The 24,044-nt window shown below is 40.6% G+C and overlaps 1 protein-coding gene and 8 non-coding genes across 9 annotated transcripts; 3 read left to right on the plus strand and 6 right to left on the minus strand.

Moving 5' to 3' along the window:
* Positions 1 to 5,111: 5,111 nt before the first annotated feature.
* Positions 5,112 to 5,183, plus strand: trnag-ucc (transfer RNA glycine (anticodon UCC)). The gene has a single exon. It is a non-coding gene; the product is annotated as a tRNA-Gly (tRNA).
* Positions 5,184 to 8,936: 3,753 nt separating this feature from the next.
* LOC116677360 (leukocyte elastase inhibitor-like) lies at positions 8,937 to 13,567 on the minus strand. The gene is made up of 9 exons (XM_032507914.1): positions 13,475 to 13,567; positions 12,824 to 13,005; positions 12,006 to 12,149; positions 11,661 to 11,778; positions 11,399 to 11,541; positions 10,181 to 10,258; positions 9,710 to 9,799; positions 9,452 to 9,626; positions 8,937 to 9,266 (listed from the first exon to the last, which is right to left on the minus strand). Exons 2-9 carry the CDS (start codon positions 12,998 to 13,000, stop codon positions 9,031 to 9,033), a joined length of 1,161 nt encoding a protein of 386 aa, XP_032363805.1. The 5' UTR covers positions 13,001 to 13,005; positions 13,475 to 13,567; the 3' UTR covers positions 8,937 to 9,030.
* A 2,069-nt stretch (positions 13,568 to 15,636) lies between these two features.
* On the plus strand, positions 15,637 to 15,755 carry LOC116677361 (5S ribosomal RNA). Its single transcript, XR_004328974.1, has one exon. It is a non-coding gene; the product is annotated as a 5S ribosomal RNA (ribosomal RNA).
* Positions 15,756 to 16,266: 511 nt separating this feature from the next.
* trnav-aac (transfer RNA valine (anticodon AAC)) lies at positions 16,267 to 16,339 on the minus strand. The gene has a single exon. It is a non-coding gene; the product is annotated as a tRNA-Val (tRNA).
* Positions 16,340 to 16,580: 241 nt separating this feature from the next.
* Positions 16,581 to 16,652, plus strand: trnad-guc (transfer RNA aspartic acid (anticodon GUC)). Its single transcript has one exon. It is a non-coding gene; the product is annotated as a tRNA-Asp (tRNA).
* Positions 16,653 to 19,044: 2,392 nt separating this feature from the next.
* trnaw-cca (transfer RNA tryptophan (anticodon CCA)) lies at positions 19,045 to 19,116 on the minus strand. The gene has a single exon. It is a non-coding gene; the product is annotated as a tRNA-Trp (tRNA).
* Positions 19,117 to 20,066: 950 nt separating this feature from the next.
* trnaw-cca (transfer RNA tryptophan (anticodon CCA)) lies at positions 20,067 to 20,138 on the minus strand. The gene has a single exon. It is a non-coding gene; the product is annotated as a tRNA-Trp (tRNA).
* A 3,327-nt stretch (positions 20,139 to 23,465) lies between these two features.
* Positions 23,466 to 23,537, minus strand: trnaq-uug (transfer RNA glutamine (anticodon UUG)). Its single transcript has one exon. It is a non-coding gene; the product is annotated as a tRNA-Gln (tRNA).
* Positions 23,538 to 23,772: 235 nt separating this feature from the next.
* Positions 23,773 to 23,844, minus strand: trnae-uuc (transfer RNA glutamic acid (anticodon UUC)). Its single transcript has one exon. It is a non-coding gene; the product is annotated as a tRNA-Glu (tRNA).
* Between the last annotated feature and the right edge of the window lie 200 nt (positions 23,845 to 24,044).

Here is a 24,044-nt window from a genome sequence, read left to right on the forward strand (position 1 = left end):
TGTGCATTCTCAGATTTTTTTCTTTTTCTGAGATCATTGAATAAGAGAAGAACCCTGAGTAAAATATGTAATATTTCGGTTGTATATGGTTTCAAAACAGGAACTTAATCTTCCAAACATTTCTCCTTTATCTATCAAGTCCTGACCATTCCCTGACCGGGAATTGAACCCGGGCTGCTGCGGTGAGAGCGCCGAATCCTAGCCACTAGAACATCAGGGAGTCACATCTAGCAAATATATCTTTTTAGATATTTTTCACTTACTGCAGGGGTCGGGAACGTATGGCTCGCAGAAAAAACATAATATATTCTTACTTTTTTATCCATCCATTGATTTTCCACTGCTCATGTCCTGTTCAGGGCTGCAGTTGGCTGCAGGAGCAATTGTCCATTATAATTGGATGATAATAGCCTATGTTGGCCATTGCTGGGTAAACAGGTAAACGCCCCCTTTTGAATCAGTCTGCTCAGTCATTAGCTCAAAGTTAACCCTTCGGCGAAGAAGATAGCGAAAAGAAAAAAGATGAGGAGTATCGTACATTTCAGAACGAATGGACCGAAGAATTCGCCTTTCTGGAGAGAGCAGGTGTGTCTAATTTGCAACGACAAAATTGCATCGAGGAAACGGTCGAATGTAAAGCGGCTCTTCGACAACACGCCATGCAAACTACCCCGCGGGAGACAGAGCTGCTGAGCAGGCAAGTGCAAGCTAGCCAGCAGCAACTCCGCCTGTGGACCCGGTGACTATAATTCCACTAGTTTAGTTTTTTAAAATTTTTAAATAACTCTGAGTCAAAAAGGTTCCCTTCCCCCGATTTAAAAGAATACATTCAGAGGCTTATTATACTCACATTTAGTTGAATTCAGTCTTAAAATATATTATATGGCTCTTACTGAAATAAATTTCCAAATATTTTGCTTTCATGGCTCTCTGAGTCAAAAAGGTTCCCGACCCCTGACTTACTGGAATGACACATATTGTTTTAGGCGAGGACTTTAATCTGCCCCAGTGGGCGCTGTAAATTACTGCCTGATGAAGCCAACAGAACCACATCATCTGCAAAGAGCATGAAAGGAATTCTAAGGTGCCCAGAATTGACACGCTCCCACCTCCTGCTGCACCTTGAGACGTGTTGTATATGTCCAAGAGTTGTGCTCTTTCCATCGCTTGACAGTATTCCCATTTAGGGTCAGGAGTTCTCCCCTGACCAACGGTGTCCACCAGGGTGTTAGTGGATTACCGCCCCTTGAGGCACCTAAGATCCTAAAACTACAGCTCCCTGCCGCAGCTTCAGCAATGGAAACTTTTAACATTGTCCACTCAGGTCCAATGCCCCCAGCCTCCACAGGGATGCCCAAAAAGCTCGGCCAGAGGTTCGAGTTGAAAGTCTGATGGACAAGGGCCTCTTCCGGACGTTCCCAGTTTACCCGTACCACCCGTTTGGACTTACCAGGTCTGTCCAGAGTCCTCCCCCATCCCCTGACCCAACTCACCACCAGATGGTGATCAGTTGACCGCTCCACCCCTCTCTTCACCCAAGTGTCCAAAACATACGGCCTCAGATCAGATGAAACAATTATAAAATCGATCATTGATCTTTGGCCTAGGGTGCTCTGGTACCACGTACACTTATGAGCACCCTGTGTTTGAACATGGTGTTTGTTATGGACAATCCATGACTAGCACAGAAGTCTAACAACAGACAACCACTCTGGTTCAGATCAGGGAGGCCGTTCCTCCCAATCACGCCTCTCCAAGTATCTCCATCATTGCCCACGTGTGCGTTGAAGTCCCCCAGCAGAACTATGGAGTTCTGGAAACCCATACAGGACTCTGTTCAAGGTCTCCAAGAAGGCAGAATATTCCAAACTCTTGTTTGGTGCATGTGCACAAACAACAGTCAGAGTTTTCCGGTCCAATAATGTGGAAAAAATAATGTTCCTTAATAAAAATTGATGAGTGGTCCCTGTCCCACATATCCCCCGGCCATAGTTACACAAGCACACCCAACTTGTGCCATATTTTCCCAGCACATCCTCTCTTTACCTAATACCCGATAATACAATACACAAATCCATCAATCTTTATTTTAAAAAGAATGCTATCCCTTTGTTAGTACACGTGAGTGTCACTAGTCTAAAGCCTCCTGTCCACTATCTTGTCGGGATCATTTGGATGCAGCCTTGGCCCTTCACCAGGCGAGGTCCCTGTTACTGAAGCTTCTAGTAATGAACCCATTTTCAAACCAATTCCTCTAAGTGGTTCAGTGCTTCACCAAAGCTTCATTTGGCCTTCACTATCAGCACCTAGTTTCTTGACTTTGTAATGCCTTATGTCTACTGTAAAAATCTAAATTGAGTTGGGCCATAATTCATTTTTATTTATACCTTTGCTTTTCCTACTGTGACATGTCAAAATGTCAAAAGGTGCATTGTATGATAGCCCACTTCTACACATCCATGTTCCACTCCCACAGGTGGTTCAAACGTGCTAGTTGTCCCTTAAATTCACAGTTTATTTTTCTGATTTATTGGTGGGTTTTTTTCTGTATTTAAAAAAAAAACAGAAATAATGTGTAAAATTAACAGGAAAATGTATGAAAAAGTACAGATTTTTTTAACAGTGTTTCAAGTACTGACAATTCCCTGACCGCGAATTGAACCCGGGACGCAGCAGTGCGAGCACCAAATCCTAGCCACTAGACCATCAGGGATTCATCTTTCAATTTTATCTTTTTAGATTTGAGTTTCCCTTTCACTTCCTGGAAGGACTCATATTGTTTTAGGTGAGGGATAGCGCCTGGCTAGAGTTTCAGAAGGCAGGACATGACAGATTACACATCTGTCTCATAGTCAGTTTGTAGTCTTAAATACCAAGTCTCTTGCTGTTCCTTGACTAGTTGGCCCCCCCTGCTTTACAACCTTGAGGCGGGTGGGCTACAACAGCAGAAGACCCCACCGGGTACCACTCATCTCCACTACAAAGAGGAAAAAGAGGCTACAATTTGCAAGAGCTCCCCAAAATTGGACAGTTGAAGACTGGAAAAATGTTGCCTGGTCTGGTGAGTCTCAATTTCTGTTGAGACATTCAGATGGTAGAGTCAGAATTTGGCGTAAACAGAATGAGAACATGGATCCATCATGCCTTGTTACCACTGTGCAGGCTGGTGGTGGTGGTGTAATGGTGTGGGGGATGTTTTCTTGGTACACTTTAGGCCCCTTAGTGCCTAATTGGGCATCGTTTAAATGCCACGGCCTACCTGAGCATTGTTTCTGACCATGTCCATCCCTTTATGGCCACTATGTACCCATCCTCTGATGGCAACTTCCAGCAGGATAATGCACCATGTCACAAAGCTCACATCATTTCAAATTGGTTTCTTGAACATGACAATGACTTCATTGTATTAAAATGGCCCCCACAGTCACCAGATCTCAACTCAATAGAGCATCTTTGGGATGTGGGAACAGGAGCTTCGTGCCCTGGATTTGCATCCCACAAATCTCCATCAACTGCAAGATGCTATCCTATCAATATGGGCCAACATTTCTAAAGAATGCTTTCAGCACCTTGTTGAATCAATGCCACGTAGAATGAAGGCAGTTGTGAAGGCAAAAGGGGGTCAAACACAGTATTAGTATGGTGTTCCTAATAATCCTTTAGGTGAGCGTATGTGCGTATCAAGTTATGTTATTGTTGGATTCAGGTCCAAATTTTGACATTTTAGTAAAATGCAAAGGTGCATAACAGATTGCTTTCTACATACCTGGAGCGATGCAAAGCAGGGGTGGCCATCTAGTCAAGGAACAGCAAGAGACTTGGTATTTAAGACTTCAAACTGACTATGTGACAGATGTGTAATCTGTCATGGCCTTCCTTCTGAAGCTCTAGCCAGGCGCCATTCCTCGCCTAAAACAATATGAGTCATTCCAGTAAGTGAAAAGGAAACTCACATCTACAAAGATAAATTTGATAGTCGTGACTCCCTGATGTTCTAGTGGCCAGGATTCGGCGCTCTCACCGCCGTGGCCTGGGTTCAACTCCCTGTCAGGGAATGGTCAGGACTTGACATATTCAGGTGTAGAATTTGAAAGAGTAACTTCCTGGACTTATTTTTGGTTGATTTAGATTTGTCAAATTCGTCCTCATTAGTTTATCGCTAGAAACCCAACACTTTTAAAGAGTACCATTTCAAGCAATTTCAAACAAAATTCCAATTCTGCTGAATGAATGACATTAAGACGTTTTTGTTTTTGTGAGACAAGTACTGATTGGCTGGGAAATTTGGTGAAAAAACATTTCTGTTTTTTAAATCCTGGTGTTGTATAAAATGGAAATAAAGGTTAGGTTCTTTGGTGCATCCAGGTTGTTATGTGTAACAGATAAAAAGCGCAAATTGACATCATTCCATCCAATACGGGCCAGTCGGGGTTGACAGATAGATTTTAAAATTCACACAGATAAACAGTCATCGTAGCTGTTTGCAGGATTTCCGCAAAGTTTACAGAGATTAAACTGGGCCGTATAGTGGCGATTATACGAAAAGAGAGAAGTACTTCCACTTGTTGTTACCTGTCGTTGCTATGGGTAACAAGAGTTCACAGTCACACGTTTCCTTAGGGGCCCGTAGTGGATGAAATGGTAAAACATTTGGCCCTGGATGCATAGAATGCCTGCCATGTTGAGCGACAAAATGTGGGTGTCCTGAAAAAAGGTTCTTTAACTCTGTCTCCCCCACCTCCTTTTTTTGTTTCTTGTTATGTCTTGGCATGAAGTATTATGCTTATGGATCGTCTGTCCGTCTCTACATCAGAATCAGAAATACTTTATTGATCCCTGAAGGGAAACTCTGGAAAAGAGAGCTCCTTCGAGCCAGATTTGAACCAGCGACCTAAGGATTTCAGCTTTCTGCCTCTACAGTCCTCCGCTCTACCAACTGAGCTATCAAAGGGCACTAGTACAAACACTTCCCATTCTTGTGAATGTGATAACACAGGACCCCGTGGAGGTAATTTCTGAATCATCAGGGGCTGTAGCTCAGTGATAGAGCACACTTTCAGTCTCAATGCCCAGATGTATTACAAGATTTGAAGTGAACATTGTATCGCCCAGCGATGGTGGTATAGTGGTGAGCATAGCTGCCTTCCAAGCAGTTGACCTGGGTTCGATTCCCAGCCATCGCAGTAGCTTTCTTTGAGTGATGTTACTTGCTTTTTTTTACAAGAAGTCAGCAGAAAGATTACTTGCCCAAACTGGTTTGACAAAACATTAGATCACTTTGGGCTGCACGATTATGGCCAAAATGATATGATTATTTTGATCAATTTCGAGGTCACGATAATGTTGATTTTCTACTCTAAAGTGCTGGAAAGGAAGGTTTCACCAATCAATGAACCTCAGGTTAACAAAGAACAATCTCAGCAAGGTGATTGATGGATTTTAGTTACTTCACCAAGTTCAGCCCATTGATATAGCTGTAAGAAATCTAAAATCACTTAAAAAAAGAGCTGATGAGTAAATCAAAGCTAAAATCACTGCCTTTTTTAAAACTCCAATGTGAATAGTAGGGGTGAGCGAGTACTCGGTTGAAACGAATATCCGGTACGGATAAAGCACTTTTGCCGAGTACAAGTATTATATGAGTAATACAAGTCAGTGTCTGTACTCGGATTGAATAAAACTCCTCAGCTGACCGTGGCTGCGTTCTGTGATAGTCACAGCGCCCCCCCCATACGCTCACTCTCAGATCACTGAGAACAGCGCTCTCTCTCTCTCTCTCTCTCTCTCTCTCTCTCTGTCTTTCTCTCAGTCAGTCAGGTCCGCGGGTCTTTTCCGTTAACGTTACGTTTTTTAGTTAGCGATGCGTCTCTCTGAGATTTTTTTTTTTTTAACCGTCAGCTGGCTTCATTAAAATCAATGCAGTTCTAAGGAACAGCATCTGCCTAATTGATCCATAGAACCCAGTCCCCCCACCCCCGCCGCCTCTTTCTTTCTCTCTCTCTCTCCGTCTCTCTCTTACTCACACACACACACACACACACACACACACATACCTGGTGTGGAATTAGAAATAATAAAATAAGAACCAAAAACAAAAAAAATCACACTAATCATAAAAAAAGAAAAGTTAAAAAAAGAAAGTTATATTGAGTATGAAAACTCTTGTTCATTACATTTTACTTCATAATTGCAACCGCATGTGTTGTATTCATTGTTGCAAAACGTTCTGTATATAGTTTGTTTGTTACCATGACAACCTCATTGATCTGAAGCTTGATGCTGTCATGTAAATAGTTTTCAAATCAGCAATAAATATAACAATTTCTGATCAACCCATATCAATTGCATGCTTAGAATAACATACCCGTTAAAGCCCCGCCCATTTCAAGACAACCCGACCCACTTCCGGGTTAAATTATGTCCACTTCCGGGTTAGGCCCCGCCCAGTCCGAGTACGGATACGGATACAGATAATTCATGTGGTAAACAGATACAGATACAGATACAGATAATGCTGTACTCGCTTATCCCTAATGTCTATTTTAATATGCCAAGGATACGCATTGCTAAGCCTCTGCTATGATTGACAGGTCGGTGTGTAGCCGCGCCGTAAAGCATGCCCTGCTTTATTGTCTATGGTAAAATAAATGGGAAGACCTACAATTAGAGATTGAACCCCTAAACTTGTTAGGAGAATGTTTAATGTGGTAATAAATCAAGGCAGAAGTAGGGTAACTTATTCATACTTCCATAGAACAGAATTATTTCTGCAACCAGTGGAGTCGCCCCCTGCTGGAAATTAGATAGAATGCATGTTTAAAGGAGAATTACGGTTGATTCCAACACATAGCTCTGTTGTTTGTAAATGTGGAGGTCTGTCAGTAGAGAGACAAATTAAACCAATCGGTGCTGCCTACACCGTGTTATCCTCCCGCTAGAGTCAGCACCCAACAGGCTTCAACAGGGCAAGTTTTAAACCTGATTTTAGCTTCTTAACATGTTGAACAAATGTAATTAAAAGTCCCATGTGAAGGGATTCCTTCACATGGGACCTGAGGGATCACAGTGGATGTGACTGCTGGAGATATGACAGAAATGCATGAAAGTTATGCTAATTCAGCAGTGTTTAGTTCTGGTGTTTATACTGCACGGAGTGCTTCGGGATCATCTACAAACTACAGCACCGAAAAGATGTCAGAAGAGAAGATGATGTTAGAGAAGTTTTTCAATTTAAAATTTCATTTTCAGATAGAACTACGGCTAGTTTGACAATTACGTTTATGTAATAAAAACAAGTAATTTTCTATGCTCAACAAATGAATCAGTAAATTATTAGACTTGTTTTTATTTCTATTCCGTATTTTAATGGATTTACTTTTTCAATTAATAGTTAAACTTTATTTAATGAATTTTTTTATGTTCAACAATAGATAACTTGTCACATACAAGATGAATAAATTGAGTGTTCTGTTTCGGTGTGACCTTGTTTTAGAAAGTAATAGACTACTACTTGATTTCTACAGCCCTGTGTGATGTTGAATGAATCTGGATTAACAGGAGAATTCCTTTTTAGAGTAGCCTGAAAGAATTAAAATGTGGCTTTAATTAATAAACCGCCTGAAAAAGATTTCAAATGTAGCTTTAGTTGGACATTTAAGCCTTTAATTTTAAAATCCTATATGAGACTGGTCCTATAGTACCCGAGTGACACACAGGAGATCTGTTCTTACACTCTAAAGTGGAATTAATCTGGTTTAACAGGAGGATTCCTTTTTAGAGTAGCCTGAAAAAGAGTTAAAATATGGCTTCCTGAAAAATATTTCAATATATCTTTAATTAGACGTATAAACTTTTACTTTTAAAATCATACATCAGAATGGTCCAATATTACCCAAGTGACACTGGAGATGTGTTCTATCACTTTGACGTGGAATGAATTTCTTTAACAGGAGGATTCCTTTTTAGAGTAGTATGAAAAATAGTTAATAAATGGCTTTAATTAACAGCCTGAAAAAAAGATTTCAAATATAGCTTTAATTGAATAAACAAGCCTTTAATTAAATAAAATCAGAATGGTCCAATATTACCTGAGTGATGCCCTGGAGATGTGTTCTATCAGATGTGAGCGGATAATTGTTTGATTGCTAACGTTAGCTCAGAACGCTATTTAACTGACAGCCTTTGTTGTGTTTAATTGCTAGCTTGTAGCCAGCAGTAAACCAACTTCGTTATGTACTGCAAGTCCATTTTCTTTTTTACACAAGTCTCATTAGTATCTTGTATGCTACTTGTCGCAAAGTGACACATGTGCGACTCACATCTGCACTCGACTCACATCAGGTAGTGACAAGGACAACTAGGAAGTGCAGTTCCAAGTTCTTGTTTTCTACTCAAGGCCCAAACATAGCAATGCAGGAGCACCACCTACTGTGCTAAAGTAGGATGGATTTAATGATAAATAGCCAGCCTGGATTATTTCTGGTCAAACAAGACACTTGAAAATGCATTTTATCCCCTTAACATGTTTATTAAAATAATATTAGACAGTCATGCTTGAATAGTGTAACATCCCTGGATTTGGGGTTTTAAAGTGGGTTTTTTTTTATGAATTAATATACAGTCTATGGTTTACACCTATCACCATTTCTAGCCACTGGGGGACTGCACACAAATGTTGAAAAAACTCATAAAGTCACATTTTCATGCCATGGGACCTTTTAGCCCCTCAAAAAGGCAATTCATTTGCCAAAAGGAAAGGAAGAATTCCTGTCAGTCTAATAATTACCAAGGACATAAAGTAAGCCAGATCCTAAGGATGAGATTGAGATTAAGGGCAAAAGATACAAAGGAAAAGCAAGAACATAATGTTAAGGATGGACACAGAATCATCAGGGTGTGATTAACTTTAGGAAACTAGAGTGGTAATTAACATTTTGAGTTATACCAAATAAATTGGTACACTGTTATAATACTAGATGTATTGTAACCCCCCCCCACCAGTTAAGAAACACTACTCTAACGATGTATTGCTCACTCAGGGGAGCAGTATCGGCCAGCAAAGAGAACGCTCATGGAGGGGTTATGTCTGATGAAGAAGAGGAAGGGGTGGTCTGCGATGAACGTGGCAGATGGAGAACTTATCGTGCAAGACTCCAGCATCATGACAGCAGCAGTGACAGCAGCAGCCTCAGTTCCCTTCTCGTTGACCTCCACAAAAGCCTTGTGGACAACTTTTGACAGTACCAGCCATTCGGCAGGAGACATCCCTGTCACAAAAAGAAGGAGATGGAATATTTTAAATACATTTAATGTCAGGTCTTACCCCACAACATGAATTAAAATAATTTGGGAGAACCTCTGTATTATCTTGTGTCTTTTAAAACTGACAGGAGACATTTCAGGTTTCAGCTGCCTGTTCTTTAAATGATTATGATGCAGACACAAGTCCTACCAGAGAAGTCTGCCTTGTCAAAGGCATCCACCATGCCCATGCTGACCAGGACTTCCTCCATGTCATACGACTCCTCCATCTTGAACCGAGGCAGCCCCACCTGGACCTCAACGTTATCCATCATGTCTGGATGAGTCCACTCCATAAAGTTCTCATAGGTCAGCTGCTTCTCCAGCTGGGGGTGGACATGGAATCAGTTATTAGTTTATCCGTTTCTGCGGGTTTCTTTATGTGTGAAAGTGTGTGTGTGTGTGTTACCTTCTCCAGACCTGTAGTACTGTCCTCCATCTCATTGGGTAAAAAGATGAGCATGCTAAGCTCCTTCCCTTTGTAAGGCATCTCTAGGATCTGTCCAGCAGAGGGTTTTAAACATTACAGTACATATACTGTATATACACTGGTGTGACAACTGAGTTGTGTATCAACAAGATAGTTATTTCATGTGTATTCTGTACGTGTGTTGTGTCTGATTTTTTGCTGCAACACTGGAATTTCCCTTTTTTTTTTAGATCAATAAAAATCTATCTAGTTCATGGGATGACATGCACAAATCTTCACAGTTACTGTACGGTAAAATGGATCATAACCAAACTCTCCTCCTTTCTCAATCATGTACCTTCAATGGCAATGTCATTAAATCCTGTTTAACAAAAAGTTATAAATGATTGGTTTGATTGTTGCCTTGTCAGTTAAATTTTTTTACAATTAATCAATCAATTGCATCAGTACCTTGCAGTTGGCCTTAGGGTTGTTGGAGAAAGGGAACAATGCTGTCTGGTGCATCATCTTCACTGGCTTGGTGTCATTCTGAAAACACACTGACTTTTAGAACAAAATACAGTCTGGGCTGGGATTCCCTCCTCACTGCTAATCATTTTTCCCCGCAAAAGATGAGAGTTGCTGGTCTACGGCTGCCTCAGTTAGTTTGTGTTATTAAAGCGTTAGTTTGGAGTCACCAAAGTCATGCAATAACAAAAACAAACTAAGAGATTGAGGTATTGGTAGATAAGCAGCTCCTAATGTCCTGGTAGTTTAAATTAGTTAGGTAGTTTGATGGTGGCTTGTAAGAACCCCTCGAGTTTCCCCTGCATTTACTTCAACAAGGCTCTCTTGTGGCAAGGTAAAGTGGTGGTATATATAATATAGCACACTTAAATAGTGCATAGTACATTTAAACTGATATTAATTTGTTTTACCCCTTATGTTGTCTACGGGTCAAATTTGACCCTCTTCCAAAACATTTCTCCATCTAAAAACGTAACGAGGATGGTTCCCAACAACGCTCCTCACACGTTAAATGAATAATCAGTGTAGTACTTTCATTGAATAGGGGTGTTTTGTCAATTTTATAGCATTTGGAGAAAAAAATAATTGATAAAAGAACTTGTGTTTGACTAATGTAAAAAAAAAAAATCCAAATTAAAAAATTAAAAAAAGACAAATGTCAATAAAAGTCACTAAAATGTGAAAAAAAATGCCAAAAAAAGTGACAAAAATGTCAAAACACTCAAACGTTGAAAAAGTGACAAAAACATTGGAGGAAAGACACAAAAGGGTCAAAAAGACAACCAAAAACAAAAAACGAAATTTTGACTCAGAAAAAAAACAAAAAAAAACAACTTTGCAGGTCGGCGGGAAGACAACATGAGGTCATTTACCTGCTGGCTAAAATGTGTGTTGCTGTTCACCGTTTGATTTAACGTGAATCGGTCCATGGTGGTACCGACGTAATTTGGTTGGAAGCCAAAAAAGTACTGAGTTCGGTACCCAACCCTTGCCCTGATGTAGAATTATTTTCCTTTACCTTTTTTCACTACTTTCAATGAAGAAGTCAGAATTAGTGTCTATGGCGTAAAGTGTTTGCTACCATATCATTGATTTTAAAACCCATTTTACCTGACTTCTGTCAGTGTTAGTTAACTGAATGCTTTCTTTGAGCAGTGTTACCTTGTTGAGTCTAAAGTGAGCATCCTGTGTGTCATGCTGCTGAAATTTCTCGTTCCAGTTACTTTTGAAGTAGATGGCATTAACCAGCACCAGCCTGCTCAGGCTGTCCACGTCACCCTCTGCCAACAGATCCTTAATTTTATCTGGTGAACAAAATTGACACATAAGTGAAGCAATGGCACACATCTGAAAGAAAAGTGTTGAAAAATGGTTGCTGCCATGTTTCCATTGGTGTTATGTGTATGTAAGGGTGTAGATCTACCTTGAGTCTGCTTCTGCACCCAGCTGTTGATCTTGAGTCTGGCGGCCTCTGAGCCACCTTTGAAGTCCACAGTCTCCAGCTCTGCGTTGTAGTGATTCTTGGTTTTTTCTAAGAAATCCTGGAACCATCAAAAACACATCTACCAATTCTGATCACCTAAACATATTAATCACTTTGCTTAACTTTAGTTAGTGGAACTAAAAGTCACTACAACAAGGAGAGCACAATCACAATGCTTACTCTCCACTCCCTCATCATTCCTTCTTACAGAGCTTAAATATTCGCATGAGCCTCTCACACCACACATACTGTACTCATGAAGATGCATGCACACATGCTAAACACACACTCAACAAACTGGAAGGACCGCTCCCCGTACAGCCTGTTGGCAACACTGAGGGTATACGGAGCATCAGCCTTGTTGAGCTCGCTCAGCAGTTGGGCAAAGCTAACATGGACATCATCCTGACAATCCTTGGTTTTCAGGCACTGTGGACAAAGGAGAGACAACTGTTACAGAGATGCACTGTCAGACCAGTCTATTCTAAACAGTAGATTAGACCGGGCATCTTGCCTGTTAAGTGATGAGACTATAGACTAAATAAGAAATGTTTTCCTTTAAGTTGTTGAATTTGTGTGCTCCATGCTATGCATACATTACATTAAAGGTCCCATGACATGGTGCTCTTTGGGTGCTTTTATATAGACCTTAGTGGTCCCCTAATACTGTCTCTGAAGTCTTTTACATAGACCTTAGTGGTCCCCTAATACTGTGTCTGGAGTCTCTTTCCCAAAATTCAGCCTTGGTGCAGAATTCCAGCCACTAGAGCCAGTCCCTCAATGAGCTTTCCTTAGTATCCATAGGCAGGCTGGGGGAACGCATATCAATGTTAAAAAAAACTCATAAAAGGGAAATTTTCATGTCATGGGACCTTTAAATGATGGTGAGTAACTAGAGTACACAGTACGCTCACATTTCTGGTGTAATCTTTCACAATATTAACATTTCAAATGACTGGAGATGTTCTCTTGGAAACATTTTGGATTTAGAGTAAGATCCTGCCCTGGGCCTCTTCACAAAATCATTCTGAACCAGCCTGCGATGTAATCTGTTACTTTTATGACAGAGTGAGTGTGTGTGAGTGTGTGTGTGTGTGTGATACCTCTGACATCTGGGTGGCTGTGTTGCCTCTGGCCCCCAGCATCACCATAGCCAGGGCTGAAGAGATGCTGAAAGGGGAGTAGAAGATGTTTGCCGTCTTGTCGTCATCTCCAAACTTTTGGAGCAAAGCCAGAGAGAAGGTGGTGTTGGCCTTGGACAGAGGGGCTGGAGATGCCATTGTGTCTGACACACAGGAGAGAGGACAGAGCATTAATTATTACAGATGTAAAACAATGTTATTTATCTGACTGGTTATTTATCTTACGCTCTCATTGGGCCAAACTCCACTGAAATATTTGTTAATTTACAATTAGCCTCTGAACAAGTCTCTGAATGTAAATATCTGAAATATTGAGACAATTTCTAAACCAGTAAGACTCAGTTTTTAGTACAGAAAATATTAAATAAAACAAACAAATGTAAAATGTTAGAATCGCTTTGGATAGCAAAATTAAAGTATTCATGTTACATTAAGTAGCTATTATAATATATACTGTACATTACATACACCAATTACTATTCATAACACCAGACAATGAGGATAAATGTGCTTCTAGTCGGGATCAGTTTAACCTTACTGCTGTTACACCAACTAATATGTAATCTAAATAATCATATATCACAAAATGAATGAGACTCATCCTCTACTCACCAACTTCTCTGGTGCTCCTCAAGTAATAAGGAGTTTTTCCTTTTCACAAGAAGACTTCTGTCCAAAGCTTTATATTAGTTTCAAGAGGACTCCTGACGCCCTGAAAACCAGTCGAACCCCATCCTGTTAAAAATGTGTAGCACCCCCTCCGAGATTAAGGATCAGCTTTTGGTTCAGGTGTAGGCGGGGGGAATTAGGTATTGACGGGGTCTCAGTCTTTGGTACAACAGGAGAAACCAGATTAGCATGCAGCACTTAAAGCAATTCTGAAACTTACCCCGAAGTGTATGAACTTTCCGGCAAACTAGTCGTCTTGTTGTGGAAAGTAACGCTGAAATCATCATTTCTTGCTGCCACCTCCTGTCTTGCACGAGCTGCAGCATTAAAAAAACGTTTGAAAATAGGCTCGTTCGAGATGAACTGCGCCTCGCCTGTAAAGTGGACGAGAGCAGGCGGCAGCAGCGGGGGGCGGTGACAAAAAGCTGCGGTAAAGTCGGACAGTTTCCAGCCGATTCCAGCCGCCTTCAGGCTGGACAGGAAGTGATGAAAACACTGTGGTGCGATTCCGATTTAATAAAATATAATCAGACCCACATACCAGCTGGTACACAGTCTCCAGTTGTTTTAATTATGACTAAGTAGCTGGCAAAGTGCTCTACATGCGATCTGTTGCTGATTTTAATTAACAACACACTGTAGATGATACGTGATCTGATCAGATTTAGTCTCTCTGACTTCTAAACGTCTCTATCAGCCACAACATGTGTTCTGGACAGAATAAGTCTTTAAATCAGACAAATAGCAATTAAAATCCCTCCGATTCAAAACCAATAAAAAAGTTTATATAAAACGTCATCATGTTGTAAACCAATCAAGTGTTAAATCAGCTGAGAAGCCGGCGTTTCCCAGCATGCTTTGGGTCCGCCTGGCTCTTGCAGTCGGTGAAAAGCAACTGCGCCGCCTGCGTCTCAGACCTGCGGCCGCCTTGCTCTCGTGAGATTTCCGTTGCCCACGTGTGCATGACGTCAGAGCAAGTCGGGATCAAGTCGGACACAAATCTAACCGCATGCAACGGGCGCCGATCGCCGGTGATCGATTCTGCACAGACCTGGCTCATCTCGAACGAGCCTACTATGTAAGGCTACTCCCACATGGTGCCAATCAGTGCTAATTACACAATTAACAGGTGCCAGCTATGTGATTTGATGATTTGAACAAACGCTCTGCTCCCGCCTGTGGGACTATGGGGACTATATAGATATATTGAATTAGTTAATTAAAGATATCTTGAACTGGAGTTATGACTAATCAGTGTCAAATGTAGATATCTCAAACTGGAATTCACAGATATCTACAATGGTTAGAATATGCGTAATTCAAATAGTGGATATCTGCAACTGAACTGTAGATATCTGTGTGGTAACTGATAAACCACATACAAATAAATAGCAAAAGGGATGTAATTTGGGAAGAGAAGAATGTATTTGCGGATATCTGAAATGTTCTTTTTGACTAGGCAAAACTAAATTAAAGATATCTGCAACACATATCCAGTCTAGCTTTTAAATGTTAAAATGGCTTGCCATACACCTCAGTGTTTTTGTCACTTCCTGTTCAGCCTGCTGGAGTCAGCTGGAAACTGTCCAACTTTACTGCAGCTTGTTGTCCCCGCCCCTGCGGGGGCCTGTCGTGTATGGGTGGCATTTGCTGACAGCCAATGAAGTTGCAGCATTATTAACGCTGTCCGAGTTGCTGAACCAGCCGAGTTTTTATAATTATTATCTGGATGCAGGTTCGAATCCCAGTTGGGGCTAAGTCTGTGATGCATTATTAAAGATAAATGGGTGATTTTTGATCTTAAGTCAAGTAAATACGTTAAATTATACAACTTAAGGCAGTGTATGATTACAAAAAATACTAAAGCAAAACAAAACTAAAAATATATGATAACATGGTTGTACTTGTATTAACCACTTATACTACAGTTTTCTTAGTATGTGTAACATTTCAATTTCTTTTCAACTTTTGCATTCAATTATATACATTTTACTGTTCTCTTAATGTCATACACCTATTAATGAGACACGTAAACATTGGTCAATGTTATGTCTTGTTTATTAAATAGAATCATAATAGAAAGCTGGATTTTACCCTTTATGGTTGCTTACGGCCACACCACCCTAAAAGCGCCCGCTCTCGTCTGATCTCGGAAGCCAAGCAGGGTTGGGCCGGTTTAGTACTTGGATGGGAGACCGCCTGGGAATACCTGGTGCTGTTAGCTTTTTCATTAGCATAAGGCGCTGTGACTTCTTTGCTGGACGCAGAGCTGACAAGGAAACTTGTTCCAACACAAGCTTGCTTGCGTGCTTGAACATGAAGAGCTTTGTAGGTGAGAAGAAGGATTTTAAATTCTATTCTGGATTTTACAGGAAGCCAATGCAGAGAAGCCAAACCAGGAGACATGTGATCTCTTTTCCTGGTTCCTATCAGAACACGTGCTGCAGCATTCTGGATCAGCTGAAGAATCTTTATGGACTCTTTTAAGCAACCTGATAATAAAGAACTGGAGTAATCCAGCTTAGAAGTAACAAATGCATGGTTTAGTTTTTCTGCATCAATTTTCGACAGGATATTCCTGAATCTCTGAATGTGATGACTACTGCACTGGGGAAACTTAGACCATTGTCTAGGCCTGGCCACGATTTCACGTCAGGGAGATTTTTCCGTGAATGTCATGGAGAGTTTAACTTCGCAGAGTTTGATTGTGCGAAGTCAATACAAACAAAGAAATGTGTTTCCGCCCTGTTTCGAACAGGGGACCTTTCGCGTGTTAGGCGAACGTGATAGCCACTACACTACGGAAACTGACAAAACGCATTTATTTTGCATATTTGTGGGAAAATGCACCATTTTTATTGTACTGCAAATGTTCAAAAAGCTACAAAATAGACATTTTAAACTAGATTCAGTCACAGATGCTTTGTCATGGATTTGAATGATAGCAAATATGTAGTAAACCTAAATATTTCTACATGCATTGACTGTGGTCTGAATGTTGGAATAGCGCCACCTATTTGTTGATGTGCCAAATATTAAGCTTGGGCATTCCTCGTTAGTATAATGGACAGTATCTCCGCCTGTCACGCGGAAGATCGGGGTTCGATTCCCCGACGGGGAGATTTTTCTACCAGCTAACCAATGCAAGGCCTCGAGGAAGTCACGGTGAACGCGTGGGACTACTCGGGAAAGTGGGCCTTGGCTCAAGCTGTGTTCAGCATGGGAGGAGAACTCCTGATCCTAAATGGGAATATTTTCAAGCGATTGAAAGAGCACAACTCCTGGACATGAACAAAACGTCACAAGGTGCCGCAGGAGTTGGGAGAGTGTCAAGTCTAGCCACCTTGGAATTCCATTTATGCTCTTTGCAGACTATGTGGTTCATTTGGCTTTATCAGGCATTGATCTACAGCTTCCACTGGGGTGAATCATGAGGGGGAAAGCGTGCCTTGGCTCAGGCTGTGTTCAGCATGGGAGGAGAACTCCTGACCCTAAATGGGAATATCGTCAAGCGATGGAAAAAGCATATCTACTGGACATGAACAGCACCTCACAAGGCTTAGCAGAAGGTGGGAGTGTCAAGTCTGGGCACCTTATAATTCCTTTTCTGCTCTTTCCAGATTATGTTGTTCTGTTGGCTTCATCAAACAGTGATCCACAGCGCCCACTGGGGCCGATTGAAGTCCAGTGTCAAGCATTTGGAATCAAAGTCAGCCCCTCCAAATCTCAAAGCTCAGGATTTTTCCCATTGCGTTCGGAGTCAATTGCTGTCCCAAGTGAAGACGTTCTTGTATCTCAAAAGCTTATTTCAAACAGTGCAACTTGTTCCAACACAAAAACCACAATACTACTGAAACTTTGGATGGTCGCCTCCGCCTCTCACACGGAAGACTGGGGTTTTATTTCCCGATGGGGAGATCTGTCTACCAGCTGCTAATTATTTCCCAAGGCTACATCGACACTAGTATCATCTGCCAGAGTAGTTTGGATACGAGGCCCAACCATAGCAAAAGATATGACATTTTTTAAGAATGTATTATAGTGGATATACTCCAAGAAAGACAAAGGTTTTACAAAAGGATTGAGAATAATCCTGCTATCAAAGCTATTAATAATCAAATATAATATTTACCAATTTACATTTGAAATGTCTGCTCTATACACGTTAAATTAATTTACACATTTATAGTGTTATGTGTATATTCTCATACTTTTTTACAATATATTTGTTTTCATCCCTCAAAAATAATTAAAAGTAAAATGTCTTATAGACTGGATTTGTCTACGGTATATGACATCACAGCATTCTATAACACATCAAAAGAACTACTGACCAATCAGCTTGAGTTCATGATGACGTCATGAGTGAGGTCACAAAACATCCATAGAGAACCTTATAAGTACAAGCCGTGTTGAGTCTTTAAGTTCAGGGTTCTGCTCCGGGCAGCTGGAGGCCAGAAGCTTCGGCAGAGACTAGGCGCTGCGAAAGCAGCTTGTCTTTGGAGGCCTCGCTTCCAGAAGATGAGGACCAGATGCTGCAAAAGCAGTTGGTCTTTGAGGCCTCCTCACCTGAAGCCGCTGACCTCCAGTCAGCCAGAGCAGGGGGCCCAACTGGCTCCGCCAAGGAACAGAGCTACCAGCTCTAGGGGCAGGGATCAGGGACCAGGGTAAGTGGTTTAGAAAGGTATTAGGGATCATGAATCTCCAAACGAAAACACTGGTTCCAAACAGCTCTACTGTAGTCCAGACTATACTCTGCTCCTGATTGGCTAGTAATCCTTACCTAGGTACTGCGCATGTGCAACTCTCAACAAAGATGGAAGAGAAGTGTGATTCCTCACTCTGTAACTAAAACAGAGGAGTGTTTGGGTGTTATATGTGTTCAGGTGATTGATGTACCTTCGATGCTGAAATCCTTGGTGGGGGAGGACACCTAACTACCACATATTGAGCTACTGCCACCCATCAGCTTTTGACCCTCACGTGTTTTGAACATGCAACCTTCTGATCTGGAGTCAGACGCACTACCGTTGTGCCACAAGTTCTGCTGATTAATGCATATACAGATCAAATTTCTTTTTGATTAATGCATATACACATGACCAACTGCTTTCAAAAGCAGTTGGTCTGCTTTTGAAAAAAAGTTTGAGGCCTCCTTACCTGAAGCTAGTGACCTCCAGTCAGCCAGAGAACAGGACCTGACTGGCTCCGCCAAGGAGCAGAGCTACCAGCTCTGAGGGCAGGGGTCAGGGACCAAGGTAAGTGGTTTAGAAAGGTATTAGGGATCATGAATGCGCTTCAGCAAAGCTTAAAACAAGTTTGATGTCTTTGATGTGTTTCAGGTGTCTGAAGTGATTCAGGTGTTGTTAATGTGTTTCAGATATTAGATGTATATGTAAATTGGTGCATAAAAGCCTATGTTAATACAGGAAACAAAGCCATTAATGCTCAAATCCTTGCTGGGGAAGGACACCCAACTACACCATATTGAGCTACTGCCACCCATCAACATTTGACCCTGACGTGATTTGAACACGCAACCTTCTGACCTGGAGTCAGACGTGCTACCGTTGCGCCACAAGGTCTGCTGATTGATGCCTGTACAGATCAAATTTCTTTTTGATTATTGCATATACACATGAACTTTTTTTCTGATTAATGCATCTACAGATTAACTTTCTTTTTGGTTAATGCATATACATGTGTGCATTTCTCCGTGGATTAAGCGTTTTGTTACTTTCACAGTATTCATATTGCAAATCAACCTGGTTTTGAATAAAAAAAGACACAGAAATCTCCCTTTTTACAATATATGACTTTCAAGGGATCACTTTTGTTTTTCAAAACTTGAACCCTATTTCCTTACTTTTTTGTATCTAAGTGACTGATTTAAGTTTAAGGGTTCTTCTCCGGGTAGCTGGAGGCCAGCAGCTTCGGCAGAGACCAGGTGCTGCGAAAGCAGTTTGTCTTTGGAGGCCTCGGTGCCAGAACGCAGGGGCCGGAACACGCAAAGCAGTTGGTCTTTGAGGCCTCCTTACCTGAAGCTGGTGACCTTCAGTCCGCCAGAGAAGAGGACCTGACTGGCTCCGCCGAGGAACAGAGCTACCAGCTCTGAGGGCAGGGGTCAAGGACCAAGGTAAGTGGTTTAGAAAGGTATTAGGGATCATGAATGCGTTTCAGCAAAGCTTAAAACAAGTCTGAAAAAATAGCCCAAAATCACCCCCCCCAAAGCAACGTACCATCTCCAACAGAAAACACTGTTCACAAACTGCTCCAAACAGCTCTACTGTAGTCCAGCCTTTACTTCCGTGGCAACTGAGCGTGTGTTTGATGGGTTTCAGGTGTCTGAAGTGATTCAGGTGTTTCAGGTGTTAAACGTTTTTGATGTGTTTCAGGTATTAGGTATTAGATGTGTATCTAAATTGGTGCATAAAAGTATATGTTAATAAAGGAAATTAAGCTGTTGATGCTCAATTCCTTGCTGGAGGAGGACACCAAACTACCACACATTGAGCTACTGCCAACAATCAACATTTGACACTGACGTGATTTGAACACGCAACCTTCTGATCTGGAGTCAGACGCGCTGCCATTGCGCCACAAGGTCTGCTGATTGATGCATGTACACTAATGAATCACTGATTAAGTTTTAGGGTTAAGCTGGTGATTAATGTGTTTCAGGTGTTAATGTCTTTTATGTATTATGATGTGTTCAGGTGTTTGATGTGTTTCAGGTATTGATGTGGTTGATGTGTGTCAGTTGTTTAACGTGTTGTTCAGGTGTTTGACATGTTTGATGTATTTCAGGTCTTTGATTTTTTTTTGTGTTTGAGATGTGTTTCAGGTGTTAATGTGTTTCAGGTGTTTGATGTGTTTCAGATGTTTGATGTGTTTCATGTGTTTGATTTGTTTCAGGGATTTGATATGTTTCAAGTGTTTGATGTGTTTCAAGTGTTTGATGTGTTTCAGGTGTTTGAGTTGTTTGATGTGTTTCAGGTATTTTATGTGTTTAAGTTGTTTGATTTGTTTCAGGTGTTTCATGTGTTTGATATCTTTCTGGTGTTTCAGGTGTTTGATGTTTTTTAGGTTTTTGATGTGTTTCAGGTGTTTGATGTCTTTGATGTGTTTGATGTATTTCAGGTATTTGATGTCTTTGATGTCTTTGATGTTTTTTATGTGTTTGTGCTTCCGGTGTTCTATGTGTTTCAGGTGTTTGATGTGTTTGTGTTTCTGTTATTTTATGTGTTTCAGGTCTTTGATGTGTTTAATGTCTTTTATGTGTTTCAGGTGTTGATGTGTTTGATGTGTTTCAGGTGTTTGATGTGTTTGATTTGTTTCAGGTGTTTGATATGTTTCAGGTGTTTGATGTGTTTCAGATGTTTGATGTGTTTGATTAGTTTCAGGTGTTTGACGTGTTTTATGTGTTTCAGGTGTGTGATGTGTTTCAGGTGTTTGATGTGTTTCAGATGTTTGATGTGTTTCAGGTGCTTGATATGTTTCGTGTGTTTGATATGTTTCAGGGGTTTGATATGTTTCAGGTGTTTGATGTGTTTCAGGTGTTTGATGTTTTTCATGTGTTTCAGGTGTTTAATGTCTTGGATGTGTTTCAGGTTTTTGATGAGTTTCAGATGTTTATGTGTTTCAGGTGTTTGATGTCTTTGATGTGTTTCAGGTTTTTGATGAGTTTCAGATGTTTATGTGTTTCAGGTGTTTGATGTCTTTGATGTTTTTTATGTGTTTCAGGTGTTTAATGTCTTTTATGTGTTTGATATGTTTCAGGTGTTTGATCTGTTTGTGCTTCCGGTGTTGGATGTGTTTCAGGTGTTTGATGTCTTTGATGCGTTTCAGGTGTTTGATGAGTTTCAGATGTTTATGTGTTTCAGGTTTTTGATGTCTCTGATGTGTCTGAAGTGATTCAGGTGTTAATGTTTTTAATGTGTTTCAGGTATTAGATGTATATGTAAATTGGTGCATAAAAGCCTATGTTAATACAGGAAATGAAGCCGTTGATGCTCAAATCCTTGCTGGGGGAGGACACCCAACTACCACATATTGAGCTACTGCCTCATAACACAATGACAAAAAAACACTTTCATCAGCCGAAATTACAGAAACTGCAATATTTTAGATCTGTCAGGTAGACCCTTATACAATTGTCAGTATATTGTATTGATTATGGATTGTGTTTTACACATTCATTTTGTTTCTTTTTCTACAGAAATTCAATACAAAAACTGAATGACCATCTCAAAGTAGCTTTATGTACCATTTATTAAAAAAAAATACAGAGACAGAATTACTGCAGTAAAGACTGTATTTGCAAAAGGACATTACTGCAAGATATACAAATAGAAAGAGCATCAGAATAATATTTTTTTAAAAGTAATTTTTTAATCAGCTCGGTCTTCTGCATTTGGCCACATGTTCTCATCCACATCACACCTGATATCTTCTCTGGCAAGGCATCGTGGGAAGAATCTTTTTGAATGCCTTATCCACCCCTGGCAGTGTTCAGCTTTAATGTCTTGGCATGCATTTGTTTGAGGGACCAAGCAGTTAAGCACGAGGAGTCACCAGAGAAATTCAAAAGTAAGAGTTGTTATTTCCCAAAAATAGTTAAAACAAAATAAAGATAATGTTTTGGGCCCTTAAAAGAGGTCAAATAAACAGACAGTAACTAAGGCTCTGAACATAAGCGACTCAAAAAAAATTAAAATTAAAATTAAAATAAAAAATACAACTGACCCTACTAACAAAGAAGCAAAGGTGACTTATATATTGGCTGATCAGACCAATTTGAACACACAGTGGGAAACAAGTAATAACTGAAAACTAACTTCCGAAACAAATAATGCCAAAACTACCTAAAAATGTATTCCAAATAAATTACACGTTTACTTATTCTACCTAAACAGAACATCACTCTATATAAAATTTAAACCCCAGAATACCTACAGTGAGAATAAAGCTACCCCCCCCCCGGACATATCAAGCAGTGGTAGTGTCCAATTAGGTCATCTCCCCTATAAAGTTGTTCCTTCTCCAAGTGCCATCTCTTTTAAAGACAGCAGACCTGGATCCCTCCCGGGTGTGGATTCCAACTGGTAAGCTCAAAAGAAAAACGGTTATATAACAGTATTATATATTATATTGTATTATATACAGTATTATACGGTTATATAACAGAATGACCATCCAAAAGTAACCAATAGTGCGCGCTTGCTAAAAGCCACTTCTGTATAAATCAAATAAAGTTTGATGTATGTGAAATGAAACTAGTGTCCTGTAAGTTATTTGTAACTGAATAAATGGTTACAACAAATTAAGGTGTATAAACAAAAGCATGTAAACTAAACTTAAGGAAAAATATAAGTGCATGAGGCTCTTAAGATGGTTGTGTGGCCTTGGCTGTGGCCATCACACATTGCATCCAAGAGGGACATTTGGTCCTGTGGACGATGGTCAAAAACCTCAATGGGGTTGAGGAAAGGAAAGTAAGGGGCAAGGCAGTCGGATATCAACCTTGAATGGGCGTCAAACTAGGCTGTGATTGTACGGGAATGGTGGAATGACACATAGTCCCATGTGATCACATATATTGACAAGTGGTCTCCCACCTGCCCCCTTTCTACATCTGGCACCAGTCTTTCGTGCAGGTCTTCTAAAAACAGAATAAGGCAATAGGTGTTGTAGGGGCCAGTCTCACATTTATGCAGGAGTGCTTGGCACCCAACCAGAAACTCTCAGCATGTGGAAAACATAGGCTCTTCCATTACACTGCAAGGTTGTAATCAAAGAAAAAAATATGCAGAATGCTATATAATAGTTTGTTTAAAAACAAAATGAACTTAACATTAAACCTGTAAGCTCACTTGAAACTAGATGGGGAAAGTTGATAGGTTGATCTTTTTACCCTTTGCTGTGGCTTAAAAACAGGTTTCACTGAGATTTGAACTCAGAAAACTGGATTCAAAGTCCAGAGTGCTAACCATTACACCATGGAACCTTTTGGAGTGTTGCAAGGGTTTGCTAGACAGTTTCTTTCATAATATCCACATGTGTGATATTAAAGGCACACAACAATCACAACGCAGATTAAAAAGCAAAAATTACTGGCTAATATTTGATTTTAGAGACATATATTAGGTCTATATATAGGGGCATAGGTTGCATACAGCTCTCATTTAATACAGGACCATTAAATCAGATCTTTCTGCAGACCTTCATTGGCTAAATAGCAATTCCCATACCGGGAGTTGAACCCAGGCCACCTGGGTGAAAATCAGGAATCCTAACCACTAGACCATATGGGACTGGCTACATGGTAATAACAGGGATTTCATAAATCAATTCATAGTCTGGCTGGAAACAGGCCTTCTCTTGAACGTGAATGAAGAAGCTTCTTAAGTAAGTTTTATCTTGAAGCTTTTGAGTGTTCTTTAGGTTTTTATCTGCTTTAACTATTACCGGACAGCGGGGGCGCGGAGCAGAGCAGAGCGGCCGTTAGGGAGGA

Source organism: Etheostoma spectabile, unplaced genomic scaffold (assembly GCF_008692095.1).
Source record: "Etheostoma spectabile isolate EspeVRDwgs_2016 unplaced genomic scaffold, UIUC_Espe_1.0 scaffold00004931, whole genome shotgun sequence".
Taxonomy (NCBI): Eukaryota; Metazoa; Chordata; class Actinopteri; order Perciformes; family Percidae; genus Etheostoma; species Etheostoma spectabile.